General features: G+C 45.2%; 1 protein-coding gene across 1 annotated transcript in view; it reads left to right on the top strand.

The window, feature by feature from the left end:
- LOC122941984 (fer-1-like protein 4) overlaps positions 1 to 15,266 on the top strand; it is a 196,319-nt gene that overhangs the window by 40,634 nt on the left and 140,419 nt on the right. The window contains 1 exon segment of the mRNA XM_044299480.1: positions 13,516 to 13,647. Coding sequence (XP_044155415.1) covers positions 13,516 to 13,647 — 132 coding nt within the window.

The following is a 15,266-nucleotide window of genomic DNA, read 5'->3' as shown; positions in this document are numbered from 1 at the left end:
AGTTCCCTTGACGCCAGGGGTGGAACTGGCTCATGTGTACCTACATCAGGGAGAAATCCTGAGTCAGAGAGAAGTGACTCTAGCTCCGGTAGGGGATGCTGGTTGGACCCTGGCAGTTACTGCCAGTGCAGAAGAGGCGCCGACCCCAGAATGGAATGGGGGAACCATCTTGGATCAAATGGAGATAGATGTTAAGGCTCTCAGTTTAGACCAACAGCGAGCAGTTGAAACCATGCTGTGGGAGAATCAGGCTGCGTTTGCCCGCCACGCCGATGACTTTGGCTGCACGAATGCTATCACACATGATATACCGACGGGGGACACTCCACCAATTCGGGAGAGATATCGACAGATTCCGCCCAAGTTGTACCAGGAAGTGAAGACGCTATTGAAACAGATGATAGATTCCGGAGTGGTGCGGGGAAGCCAGAGCCCTTGGGCAGCCCCAGTGGTGCTTGTCAAGAAGAAGGACGGCACTATTCGATTTTGTGTGGATTACCGGCGGTTGAATGCTTGCACTGCGCGAGACTCATATCCTCTGCCACGCATCGAGGAGTCTCTGACGGCTCTAGGACGAGCCAAATACTTCTCCACCCTGGATCTAGCAAGTGGGTACTGGCAAGTACCAGTGGCTGAGCAGGACAAGGCAAAGACAGCATTCATACTCCCCATGGGGTTATTTGAATTCAACAGGATGCCATTCGAACTGACTAATGCCCCTGGAACCTTCCAGCGGCTGATGGAGAGATGCCTGGGAGACCTGAATTTTGAAGCCACTCTGATATACCTAGACGATATCATCGTATACTCTGCTACTTTTCAAGAACACTTGAATCGGCTAGGGCAGGTACTCGAGCGACTGCGATCCCATGGCCTGAAGGTAAAGCCAAAGAAGTGTCATCTCTTCAAGAGGGAGATCGAGTACCTGGGCCATAGGGTGTCCCAAGACGGAGTGCTACCGTCCCAAGACAAAGTGGCTGCAATACGACAATGGATAGTGCCGAGAACACTGCGTGAGTTGAAGGCCTTCCTGGGACTGACTGGGTACTACCGGCGGTTCATCAAAGACTACGCAAAAATAGCGGGCCCTCTGAATGAGTTGTTGAGAGGAACGGCTGGGCAACCCAAGGGCCAAAGTATTCCCTGGGGACAGAAACAGGAAGAGGCCTTCCAGGCCCTGAAAGAAGCCCTGACATCGGCCCCCATCTTGGCTTATGCCGATTTTGATAAACCATTCATCTTAGCTACTGATGGCAGCCTCTACGGACTTGGGGCAGTCCTGTCGCAGGTACAAGATGGACATGAGAGAGTGATCGCTTATGCCAGTAGATCCTTGCGAGATACGGAGCGAAACCCCCATAACTACAGTTCCTTCCGGCTGGAACTCCTTGCCCTGGTGTGGGCTATGACGGAGAAATTTGCAGGATATCTGACAGGAGCTAAGATCTTCGTACGGACGGATAACAATCCCCTGGCCCATCTGGGTACTGCCAAGTTGGGAGCCCTGGAGCAACGCTGGGCGGCTCGCCTCGCAAAGTATGACTTCTCAATTCGCTACCGCTCCGCTACAGAGAACACTAATGCTGATGGTCTCTCAAGGGTTACTTTTGAAACTCCAGTAGGGGATATGGATGAACAAAAGGAAGAAGATGAAACTCCTGACTTCCGCAAGTTCGCTCCCCCAACAGTCGCGGCCCAGACAAGTGGGGAGGCCCGTAAGCTACCCAAAGCATTGGGGAGAACTAATGAAGAATGGGGCAGATTGCAAGATGAAGACATTGGACTGCAGCAAATGAAAAGCTGGGTAACCCAGTGCAGGAAACCCAACAAAGAAGAAAGGACTGATCTGGATGCCGAGATGAAGTCCGTTCTACATCAATGGGACAGACTGGAAGTGCATGGAGCTGTTTTGTTCCGCAAGTGGCAACAGCCTGCCGACCTAGAGGCGAGGTGGCAGGTAGTGATACCCAGAAGAATGGCACGGGAGATAGCCAAAGAGGCTCATGAGTTTGGAGCTCACTTCGGGCCAGTCAAGACATACCAGTGGCTGCAGCGTTATGTGTATTGTCCGCGACTGGAGGCCACAGTTGAAGAAGTTTGCCGACAGTGTCGAGTGTGTGAACTCACGAAGAGTACAGAACAGAGAGCACCCCTACAGTCCATCCAGACCACAGAACCGCTGGAAGTGTTGATGATAGACTATCTTCTTGTGGGACAATCGTCAAGAGGTCCACAGTATTGCCTGGTCATGATCGACCACTTCTCCAAGTTTGCAGTAGTCACCCCAACTCGGGACCAGACGGCCGAGTCCGCGGCACGAGCCATTTGTCAAGACTTCATTCGGGTCTATGGGTGTCCAAAGCGGATCCATTCAGATCAAGGGGCGTGCTTTCAAGGAAAAGTGATGGAAGAGCTACATCGACTGTACGGCATTGAAAAATCCAGGACAACTCCTTATCATCCCCAAGGAAACGGAGCCTGTGAGCGCTTTAACCGCACATTGCTGCAAATGCTGAGGACACTAGAGGAAGACAAGAGGGCACACTGGCCTGACTACCTGCCAGAATTAGTCTGGGCTTACAATAATCGTGTCCACACCACCACCGGTTACACCCCATACATGTTACTGTTCGGTAGGGCTGGTCGAGAGATCGTGGAATTAAACCTAGAACAGCCAGAAGACCTAATAGAGCGATCAACCACCTCATGGGTGAAAGAACACCGTCGGCGTCTCCAGACCATTCGCCGGTTGGCAGGTCAGCGGTTACAGGAGAGAGCTCATACAGACCGTCCTCCAGTTCAGGAGGTTCCATTGCAGCCTGGGGATCGGGTACTGGTACGAGAGAAACGTCCCAGAGGCAAGTTGAGTGAGCGTTGGGAAGTACAGCCGTATAAAGTGATCAAGAGAGTGTACCCTAATGGTCCGGTCTACGAAGTGCAGGTTGAGAATGAGGAATTTGCTTCACGGACTCTACATAGGAATATGTTACGGCCATGCCGGTCCAAAGATCCCGCACCTGTTCAGAGGACACCTCCTCCTGCCCCATACTCAGAACTTGTTATCTCTGATGGAGATTATGGTGAAGACTGGTGGACTGCTCCCAACACTGAAGGAGCCTCCCAGGTTACAGGTGATGAAGGCACTGTCACAGAACCATTGCCGGCCCGTAATGGAGAGGGGCCCTCGGACACACCCGAACCTCCTATTGTGGTGGATGAATCCAGACTGGCAGTTCCTAGTGGAGAGAGTCAGGTCGTAACAGATAGCCAGGACCTCCGGAGATCCAGTAGGCTTACTGCAGGGGTTCCACCAAACAGGTACGCTGCTGATGAGTTCATTTGGTCCACCTGTATGTATTGTGGACAATGTTGTACTGCTGTATAAAAAGTTACATTAACCATTATTTCTATGGACTATATAGCAAGGCCGAGGACGGCCACCTTTAAGTGGGGAGGCATGTAAGAGGCAGCCCTGATCATCCAGCAACATTTCCAACACATATATATATAGCAGACTGTCATGTTTCCCTCCAGCCACCAGAGGCCACTGTGGCTGAGTAGGACAGTGTGAGGAGTTGTTTCCAGAGGACAAGGAGTTAAGTGTTTTTCCCGGGCTGAGCAGAGAGCCTGGGGTGCAGGTGTCTGAGTACACAGGAAGAAGGACGCTGTGCACTGAGAGGGAGATCCACAGGGAAGATTAGAGTGATTCCTCCCTGCCTGCTGTGACACAGTATCTGAGACATTGGAGTGTGTTTGCTCCCTGACTGAGCTGATGTTTCCTGGTGCAGAAGAGAGACTGCTGTAGTGTGAGGCACTTACCAGAGGAACTGTGAGTGAATTCCAGGCCCTGCCTGATTACACGTCCAGAGCTGCTGATTATCTCTAACCAGAGTTACAGAGACTACAAAGAGAGGCCAGAGCTGAGCCACGCTGAAGCAAGCAAGCAACCAGATCGGGACCCAGACTGTATCTGCCTGCATGTGCCGGACACCGAACTGTGAGTGCACTGATGCTAACCTGAGCTAGGACATAGTGGGATAGGATTTAGTTTAGTGCACCGTAGAGGTGCACCCCGGGTAGCGGGGACAGATAGGACTACCTAGAAGAGAGTAGCCTGCTATTGTCTGTACTTGTGTTTGTGATTCATTTGTTTTCTTTATGCAAATTTCCATTATCTTTGTTGTGAATTCTCAAGCTGTTCATATTGTAAATCTGCTTCTCCGGCAGTTAGAGTTCTCCTTTAATAAAGCCGGTTTCTACTTCAGCCTCCTTGTCTGCTGCACTGTACTTGAGTCCTGCTCTACGGTCTCTTCCTCTGCTGACCGTTACAAGAGTGTGACACACAGACATCTTAGCTTCCTCACATTTCTATTATCATCTCCCAATATGGAGTCCCCACAGTGTTATCATGCTGCTCGCTGTGCTCCCCAATACCCCCAAATACTATCCTGAAGAAAAATGAGTGCCCCCCCATAGTAATAGTGCTCCTCATAGTCCCACCAATAGTAATTCCTTTCTAGAATGCCCTCATTAGTAATACTGCCCCCTACAGTGCCCTCAACCATAATAACACTCACTAAGAGTGCTCCCATTAGTATAAGAGCCCTCCAGTATTAATAATGCCCTCACAGACCCCGCAGTAGTAATAAGGCCCCCTATTGTTCCCCCAGTGGTAATAAAGCTCTCTACAGACCCCTCAGTTGTAATAAAGCCACACATAGTGCTCTTAGTAGAAATAAGGCGGATCTATAAGTCCCTCCTATAGAGCCCCTAGTTGTAACGGTCCAGGTCTGGTTCAGAGTCTTTATAGCAACTACCTGGGGTAACATAGTCAGAAGGAAGCGAGTGGTCGATGCACAGAATAACTTCAGCAAGCAGGAGAAGGCAAATACCGTAGTCAGAAGGAAGCCAGTGGTCAATGCACAAAATAATGTCAGGAAGCAGGCTAACTTGATTACAGGCTAGAAGCACAATAATCTCACAGTGCAGGAAAAGCAAGGCTGGGCTTAAATAGGATGTTTAATCATGGAACAGGGTGGAGCAAACCAGGGAGGTGGGAACCGAGGCACAGAAACTAGGCATAAGTTGAGCACAGGAACTCCCAGAAAGCAGAATAGCTCAGTTGGAAGAGCAGCGGCCTGGGACACAGGAGTCCCTGGGTTTGAGTCCTGACACCAGTAGTAATAAGAAATGCCTGTAAGGTCCCCTGAATTTGCTGTGCTCCCTATAGCTATATTCCTCTCTCCACCATACAGTCCCATGTAAATAACGCCCCATGACAGCACCTGTGAGAGATCCTCCCCCTTCTGGACAGGAACTTCCCAGATCTTTAAATTGGACCACTGCCTTCCACCACTCAGTTCTTTCCTGTTTCCTGTCCAGAGACAGGAGGATTTCTTGTCAGGACTGTTTTTTGGGGGCTGCAGGTCCTTCAAAGGACTGAAACCTACTGGAGGTACCTGTCGGCGTACGTCTCCACTAGGAGCCGCTGAGAAGCACGGCAGTTTTCCCTTCTTCAGCGCCATAGGGGGATGCCTGGGGCTGCCTCATCATTCCTTGTGACGCGTGCGTTCCACCTTCTGGAAGGGGAAGAGCCTAAACATGGCTGGCGTTGCGCGGCCCATTTGAAAAAGGGAACGCCGGCCAGCCAGCATGGAGGGAGCAGCGGCAAGCCAGATTCTTGACCGGACGGCCAGATCTTCCCTCCATTGCCCCCTTGAAGCAGCATCATGCAGGAAGAAGGGGAAGTTCAACTGCGCATAGACAGACAGGAGCTGCATTCTGAATCCAGCACGTACTCCTTGGGGTAAGAGGGGTTAACCCCCACATCTCTCTTTGGGGAGTTTATTGTTGCAGTCAGAGTTAGACTGATTGGGCTATTTATTAAATGCAGGTTAAAGAAGCCCCAAGAAAAGCTACCCACAAAACAAGAGCTAAAGAATGTGGAATTTGCAAGCAAAAATTAAGCCCGTCCTACCCTAAGACATGTTGCCAACCTTGTCTGGATAAGTTAGTAGCAGAGGAGTTGCCATCTTTATTGCAAAACATTCAAGAGTTTGTTAAAAAGGAAGGTCGTTCTTCTGTGGAACATCTTAAAAAATCTCTGCCTAGCTCATCCAGACATAAAAAGGCTCAGACAATAGTGGAGGATACTACGGATTCTGAGTCTGAGGAGGAGGGCGTCATTGCAAGCTCAGATTCCTCCTGTGAAGATTTGACAGGGAAACCGTTATTTAGAGTGGAGGATACGGATCTACTATTAAAAGCGGTTAGATCCACGATGGAGCAGGAGGAGGAAAAGGAGTCCAGGTCTAGGCCAGAACTCATGTTTGAAAGCCTGAAGCCCAAAAAGTGCAGGGTGTTCCCCATTCAGGATTGTATCAAAGACCTGATTAAGTGTGAAGGGGAAAAGCCAGACAAAAAAATTATTAATCCCTAGAGCAGTTAAGAGGAAGTACCCCTTTGATAATGAAGAAGTATCGAGGTACCCAGGGTAGATGCCCCAAGGAGGTACCCAGGGTAGACGCCCCTGTAGGAAAAATAAATAAAAAGTCAGCTCTTCTGTTTGAGGATTTAGGATCCCTTAAGGATCCAATGGACAAAAGGGCAGACTCCTACTTAAGAAAAAATTGGGAGGCGTCCACGTCAGCCTTCAAACCAAATATAGCAACTACTTCAGTGGCAAGGTCATTAAAAGTCTTGTTGGAGGAACTAGAGTCTCATATAGAGAACAAGACTCCTATGGAACAGCTTCTGGAAGCTATCCCAACCATGTCCAGAGCAGTAGACTTTATTTCTGATGCCTCCGCTGATGCATTGAGACTATCTGCTAGATTCAGGCAGAAGGTCTCTATGGTTGAAGGGGTGGAAGGGCGATGTGGCATCAAAGTCTAAGCTATGTGCCCTTCCTTGTCAAGGAAATATTTTGTTTGGGTCAGCTTTGGACGACATTTTAGATAAGGCATCAGATAAGAAAAAAGGATTTCCAACGCCGTCCTTTCCTAAACAAGGGAAGCCTTTTCGGAATAGCGAGAGAAAGAAGGGTTTTGGGGATCAAAAGAAAAGAAGGGAGTGGAGTTCGGATAAATCAAAAAGCATGCTGTTTAAATCCAGACCTCAGACTTAGAGTTCCTCTCAGCAATGACGCCAGGCCCCAGGTATGCGGTAGTCTTTCTTTGTTTTCTCTTGCCTGCAAAATATTACCGCAAGCGCCTGGGTAAGGAGTATTATAGAGAAAGGATACCGCCTAGACTTCAAAAAGCTACCACCCAGGACATTAAAAATCACATCCATAAACCAACATTCTCCAAAACAGGTGGCACTTATGGAAGAAATAAGCAACCTCCTGGCCAAAGCAGTTCTTGTACCAGTCCTGGAAAGCAAACAAGGTGAGGGCTTCTATTCGACCCTATTTTTGGTTCCCAAACCCAACGGTACATTCCGACTGATAATAAATCTGAAGAACCTCAACCAATATCTGACGTATCAAAAATTCTGAATGGAGTCAGTCATTCTCCTCCACAGTCCTTCATCTGTTCACCAAATGCGTGATGGCCTCAATAGACATAAAAGATGCCTACTATCATGTACCCATTCATCAGTCATCTCAGAAATACCTCAGGGTAGCAGTAAAGATGGGGGAATCGATTGTCCATCTTCAGTTCAGAGCACTTCCCTTCGGAATATCGCAGGCGCCGAGGCTCTTCACGAAACTAATGGCAGCGGTAATGGCAGAGATAAGAAGATCAGACATTATTATAATCTCATACCTGGACGACCTTCTCTTGGTAGGGCAGTCCCCAGATGTGTTAATATCTCAAATACAGGAGGTTTTGGAGACCCTGATAAGTCTCGGCTGGTTAATAAATTGGGACAAATCATCCCTTATTCCAACCTCCAGATGTATTTTTCTAGGCGTATTACTAGATTCCCAGATGCAGAACTCTTATCTTCCGGTAGAGAAAAGGAGAGCTATTTAGCAGAAAATCAGGGCTTTCAGCAGAACCAAGGAAGTGTCCCTAAGAAAAGCAATGTCTATTCTGGGTCTGATGATGGCTTGCATTCCTGCTGTAAGGTGGGCCCAATTCAGGTCCAGAATCCTTCAATGGCACATTTTGTCCAATTGGGATGGAGGGTTGCTATATCTGGTTCGCAAGATTGTGATCCCGGGGTCAGTGACCCGGTCCCTAACTTGGTGGCTAAAAACTCCCAACCTGAGTCAGGGAGTAGAATGGTTGAAGCAGGATCCCCTAATAATTACCACCAACGCAAGCCCTTGGGGATGGGGGGCCCATTCAGTTTTGGAGTTTTTCCAAGGCCCTTGGTCAAGAACACAAAGTGCTCAATCCCAAAATGCCAGGGAGTTAAGGGCAGTCCTGTGCGCATTAAAGGAAAGTCTCCCATCACTGCCTCAGAAACATGTCAGGATCCTATCCGACAACGCTTCAGTAGTAGCATATATCAACAAACAAGCTAATGCAGCTAGCATCCAGGATCTTTTTGCTAATACAGGGGAAAGCTCTCTCTCTCTCTCTCTCTCAGCGGTCCATTTGAAAGGCTCAGAGAATCACCAGGCGGATTTTCACAGCAGGCACAGGTTCAGCCAGGTGAATTGGTGTCTGAATCAAGAGGTATTTCACCAAATAGAAGCTCTATGGGAATCTCCCACAATAGATCTATTCCTCTCGATAGAGAACAAAAAATGTGAAAGATTATTTTATCTGAGCAGGGGAGATCAGTCTATAGACACAGATGCGCTCTCACAACCATGGGGGAAGGACCCAGTCTATGCGTTTCCTCCCATCAGCCTACTGTCCAGAGTGATTCAGAAGATCAGGAGGGAGCAGGCAACGGTGATCCTGATAGCACCGTTCTGGCCGAGAAGAGACTGGTTTGCCTGATTAAGGAGACTATCAATAGCGGATCCCTGGATACTTCCAGAAAGGCAGGACCTACTATATTAGGGCCCTCTACATCATCCGGAGGTGAAAAACCTGCACCTGACAACCTGTATTTTGAGAGGCGATTCTTCAAGACCAGAGGCTTATCAGAACAAGTGATTGGGACTCTTCTAGCTAGTAGGAAAAAGATCACCTCTGAAATCTGAGAGTATGGAAGACCTTCCTTCAGTTTGCAGGGCCAGGCCTAGATTTCAGCTCGCCCAACATCCGTTTAATTCTGAGTTTCTTGCAGTAAGGCCTTAACAAAAAACTTAAACCTAGCACTCTCAAAGTCCAAGTCTCGGCACTCAGTGCTCTCTTTGACTGTAGATTAGCTACTCATTCCTGGGTCAAAAGGTTTATTAAGGGTTCCTCTAGGCTATGTCCTACAGTTAAGACATAGCCTAGAGGAACCCTTAATAAACCTTTTGACCCAGGAATGAGTCAGCCCCGTGGGACCTTAACTTGGTGCTATCCGCTCTACCCCCTTAGTGACCACCCATACGCCTTTTTACGGCGGTCACTAAGGAGCCTTAGGCTGGGCTGACACGTTTTTACGGCGGCCCAATCTAAGCGCTGCACAGCTCCCCCATGCAGCGGGGAGCCCAGACCCGGCTCTCACATGAGAGTCAGGGCCCTGCTCTAACAGCCCTGACTGGCAGAAGTGGCGATCCGGGCTGTTAAACCCTTTACATGCCGGGCGCAATGGCGCCCGCTGCACGTAAAGTGGTGACAGAGGGAGCCGACTCCATCTGTCTCCCATCAGCACCCCGAAGATGCGATCGCGGGGTGCTGATGTGTTGGGAAGCTTACCTTGCTTCCGATCAGGGCCCCGAGCCTGTCTGCAGTTATCTCCAGCAGGCTGTGCCTCTCTTGCGCAGCCTGCTGGTCAATCTTTGAATAGCATTGCTATTGAAATGTGATTCATTATAGAGAAAAGGCATTACATTTTAAAAGCAATCAAAATACTGTGTATTATAGTCCTCTTGTGGGACTTTTAAGTAGTAAAAAAAATAGAAAAAAAATACACATTTATTAAATAAAAAAATCCATAAAAAAAAATATGCTTTTTTTTCCATTGAAAATACGCTTTTCAATGAAAAAAACTGCAAAAAGAAAATATCCCCCGTATGTTTGGTATTGCCGCATCCGTAATGACCCGGACTACATAAATATTACATAAATTATCCCCTATGGTGAACGCCGTAAAAAAATAAAAAAAGACAGAATTTCTAATTTATTCTTAGTTTCCACCGAAAAAAAACATAATAACAAGCAATCAAAAAGCGGCATTTACTCCAAAATGATACCAATGGAAAATACAAGCTGTCCCTCAAAAATCTAATCGAGTCTTGTGAAGTGGCAATGCAAAATCTTATTTTTGGTTAATAAAAGGGGTTTTATTGGAAAAAAAGTATTTAGTATCACTGTAATCGTACTGACACAGAGAATAAAGATATTATGTTATTTGTGCCGAAAAATGAACGCCGAAAAATTTATAATGTAAAAACACAATGGCAGTATTGCTATTTTTCCCCATCTCCCTCCCAGAAATAGTTAATAAAAGTTAATCAGAAAGTTATGTGTACCCCAAAATGGTGCCATTAAAAACTACAACTTGTCTTGTAAAAAAACAAGCCCTCATAAAGCTATATAGACTGAAAAAATAAAAAAGTTATAGCTCTTGGAACGAGACCATGAAAAAAAGAAAAATAATTGGTCATAAAGGCCCAAACAGGCTTGGTCACTAAGGGGTTAAAGATGCTATCCTATAAAACAGTATTTTTAGTGGCCATTACTTCTGCCAGACGAGTAGGAGAGCTATCTGCTTTGTAATTCTCCCCGCCATATACCCAAATTCTAGAGGACAGAATTGTGTTCAAACCGGATCCTGCATTTCTACCCAAAGTAGTTTCTGTATTCCATAGATCTCAGGAAATAGTTCTCCCCTCCTTTTGTCAAAACCCGTAGAATGAGGGTGAAGAGTCCTTTCATACTATGGACGTGAGAAGGTGTGTCTGCGCATATTTAGAGTCTACGAAGGACTTTAGGAAAACCCCACAACTCTTTGTTCAGTTTCAGGGTCAGAACAGAGTTTTGAAAGTCACAAGCCGTACCTTAACCAAATGGATTAAGAGAGCGATAGGTCTGGCATATTCACAATCAGAATGTCAGGTGCCTTTGGATTTTTCAGCTCATTCCACTAGGGTAGTAGCCTCTTCCTGGGCAGAAAAGGGGTGCGCTACCATTGAACAAATTTGTAGGACAGCGACGTGGAGATCTCCCTCCACGTTTTACAAACACTACAGATTGGACCTTTCATCTATGCAGGACATGTCCTTTCGGAGAAAGGTGCTACAGGTTGTAGTCCCTCCCTAATAGTCATCTAGTCTAATCTCTCACAGGTGCTGTCATGGAGTGTAATGGAAATACTTCAATTACTCTTACCGGTAATATGTTTTCCATGAGCCCATGACAGCACCTACATAATTCCCTCCCTTAAAAAATAAATATATATATATATATATATATATATATATATATATTGCAAAAAAAATAATAATAATCTATATCTACATATAAGTCCATTTTTGTGTCAAAGAAGGGATATGCCCGGGCATATATTTGGCACAGTTTTCCTTTTGTTATTTTTGGTTATGTTCTTAGTTTCACTGTATATAGGTGTATTGCTGGTTCCAGGAATCTTGTCAAATACTCAGTGGTGGAAGGCAGTGGTCCAATTTAAAGATCTGGGAAGTTCCTGTTTCCTGTCCGGAAGGGGGATGATTTCTCACAGGAGCTGTCATGGGCTCATGGCAAACATATTACCGGTAAGAGTAATTAAAGTATTTCCTTCCCTCCGCCATAGAGTCCCATGTAAATAATATCACATTATCTCTCCAGCCTCCTCCAATATACAGTCCCATGTAAATAACATCTCTATCTACAGCCCCCTCCAAAATACAGTCCCATGTAAATAACATCACCTCCTCCCCAGCTGCTTTCAACATACAGTCCCAAGTAAATAATATCACCCCCACCCCAGCCGCCTCCAACATGCAATCCCATATAAACATCACCCCCTCAACATTCAGTCCCATGTAAATAACATCCCTCCCTTCAGCCCTAACATACAGTCCCAGTTAAATAACCACAACTCCCAGCATTGCTCTGCCTCCCCCTTCACTTACCTTTCCTCATGTGCAGACATCACCACAGCTTCTTCCCCCAGGACTTCTCCTCTTCACTGCCGTCCTCTCCTGCACTGGTCACATGATGGTGACATCATTGCAGGTCCTTCTCAACACTGTTTTACTGGACACATGACCTGTGATGTCACCACAGGTCCTTCAGCATTACCAGTGCATTAGAATCAATTGAGGAGAGCAATACAGTTGCATCTAGCTGGCAGGCAGGACAATTGCGGCCTGGGACAAAACATCAGGGGCCCAGGCCCGAACTTTTTAACCTAGCAACGCCCCTGCCATTAGCAACAGTCTAGGAGCTGAATGCAATTCTGAAAAAAAAGAAGCAGTGGCAGGCAGACCACCAATGTAACACTGTTTTAACGTGAATTCAAAAGATTTGAGAATAAATAAGCTTATTCAGGTTAAGTGATAAAAAAATATTTACAAAGTGTGATTAAATATAACAATATGAAAACAGACAAATCACATACAGAATAGTAAAGATAAATAATAATCAATCATATGGCCTGCAATACAGTGATGGAGAGGGCTCCTGTTGCCATGTCGTAGCACATGGGCAACATGGTGATATAAGAAAATCCTACCTGGATAATATTTTCAACAGAAGTCCCATTTTCTGCCTGTGTGCAGAAAAGTTTATAACTTTCAGCCCCGTCTTTATTAGGATGTCCAGTGTGCAGCATTCATGTCTCTGAGATAATCACTCAGAAATACAGCCTTCTCAGCACAATAGGGGGTTTGTATATGTTATCTAACTATCCCTAACTCACATTATAAGGAATATCATTACAAAGAATATAGAAGATGATGTAATAATTAAAGGAGACAGAACCAATGAGCACTTGATTAAGTAAAATACTCTTACAACACAAACACCAACATGTACTAAGCTTACTAAGCATTTCTTATGCCAGTCTTAGAAGAAATATAGTTGGAGTGTGTGGCACCAAATTTATTACAAAGTTCAGATGTTTCAATACATTTGGGACTGTATTAAAGTCATGGAATGAAATCTATGCCTGTGAAAGTAGGTGTAGATTTGCACCAAAATGTACTCCATTTTCTGACTTTCTTCTTCATAAATAAGTAAAAAACCTGGAAATTTTTTTCTGCAATTGTCAAAATTGGGGAGTTAGAAAAGTCTTTTCTTTCACAAATATGGCATGCTGCTTTTTAAGGCCCAGTTTACAGCAGTGTACATTAAAAATTTGCAGATAAAAAAAGTATTTAACAAACAAATGGAACAATTTTTTTGTACATCTTTTAATAGATTTACTGGAAATGCCATTAATACTGGTTTAATATAACAACTAAATGGGGAAAATGTTGGTATATTATAATATGGACCAAATCTGATCTCTTCATAGATTGCAGTTACCGTCATACAAGCGCAGAAACTTGTTGGAGTTAATATTGATCCAATGGTTTATGTGAAGATTGGGGATGAGAAAAAACACACAGCAGTTCAGAAAGCAACCAACTGTCCCTTCTATAATGAGGTAAAGTCTTAGAAAATAGAAAAGTGCTTCCATTGTCAATATATTGGCAACATATTCTGCTGTGCTGTACACAACACAATATATGGCACTGACTGGAATATCTAGGTGTAAAAAAATCATATTACTAGTATATCTCTTTCAAAAGTTTATTGAAACAAACTCGATGAGCTTGAGCTTTGTAACATTTGCCCTGCACTAATTTCATCCCCAAGGGGTTGTACCCCAACAACTATTTACATAGCATTTCCAAGATTGAAGGGTCCTGTGTCCCATCTCGGAATGGACGAGTAGAGCACATGCCGGTTTTAGGCCACAAAAGGTCAATGAATGTATGAATTACATGCAAAGAAATTACAGTAATCTTAATTTTTTATTACAATAAGATGATATGTACTAAAGTTCTGAGGGAAATGTAAAAAATGACAGTTCAATTTGAACCCAGCGCTTTGTAATGTCACTGAGTAACAGAGATCTAGAATAATGGCCTGATGATAATGATACATTGAGGTTGTGTTCAATCCTCCCAATATGAATGGTAGAATAAGAATGGAAGTTTTTCCTTGTTCCACAAAAAGTACATGAGTAATGAATGTAACTTATTGAGATATGTTTTAGGAAGGTATATAGGAATGTTTCTCATTATATACACTGCCTATCCCAAAAAAAAAGTCGCCACCAAAAAAAAGCCTTTAGCTTTGATTACGGCACGCATTCGCTGTGGCATTTGTTTCGATAAGCTTCTGCAATGCCACAAGATTTATTTCCATTCAGTGTTGCATTAATTTTTCACCAAGCTCTTGCATTGATGATGGTAGCGTCTGACTGCTGCGCAAAGCCTTCTGCAGCACATCCCAAAGATTCTCAATGGGGTTAAAGTCTGGACTCTGTGGTGGCCAATCCATGTGTGAAAATGATGTTTCATGCTCCTTGAACCACTCTTTCACAATTTGAGCCAGATGAATCCTGGCATGGTCATCTTGGAATATGCCCGTGCCATCAGGGAAGAAAAAATCCTTTGATGGAATAACCTGGTCATTCAGTATGTTCAGGTAGTCAGCTGACCTCATTCTTGGAGCACATACTGTTGCTGAACCTAGACCTGAACAACTGCAGCATCCCCAGATCATAGCACTGCCCCCACAGGCTTGTACAGTAGGCACTAGGTATGATGGGTGCATCACTTCATCTGTCTCTCTTCTTACCCTGATGCGCCCATCACTCTGGGACAGGGTAAATCTGGAATCATCAGACCACATGACCTTCTTCCATTGCTCCAGAGTCCAATCTTTATGCTCCCTAGCAAATTGAAGCCTTTTTTTTCTGGTTTGCCTCATCATTGATTAGTGGTTTTCTTATGGCTACACAGCTGTTCAGTCCCAATCCCTTGGGTTCCCTTCACATTGTGCATGTGGAAATGCTCTTACTTTCACTATTAAACATAGCCCTGAGTTCTACTGTTGTTGTTTTTTCGATTTGATTTCACAAAACGTTTAAGTGATCGCCGATCACGATCATTCAGGATTTTTTTCCCGCCACATTTCTTCCTCAAATACGATGGGTCACCACTATCCTTCCAGTTTTTAATAATGCATTGGACAGTTCTATCTTAACCCAATTTT

This window comes from Bufo gargarizans, chromosome 6, assembly GCF_014858855.1.
Source record: "Bufo gargarizans isolate SCDJY-AF-19 chromosome 6, ASM1485885v1, whole genome shotgun sequence".
In the NCBI taxonomy this organism is placed as follows: Eukaryota; Metazoa; Chordata; class Amphibia; order Anura; family Bufonidae; genus Bufo; species Bufo gargarizans.
The sequence above is the reverse complement of the archived record's forward strand: the minus strand, read 5'-3'. Positions and strand labels throughout refer to the sequence as shown.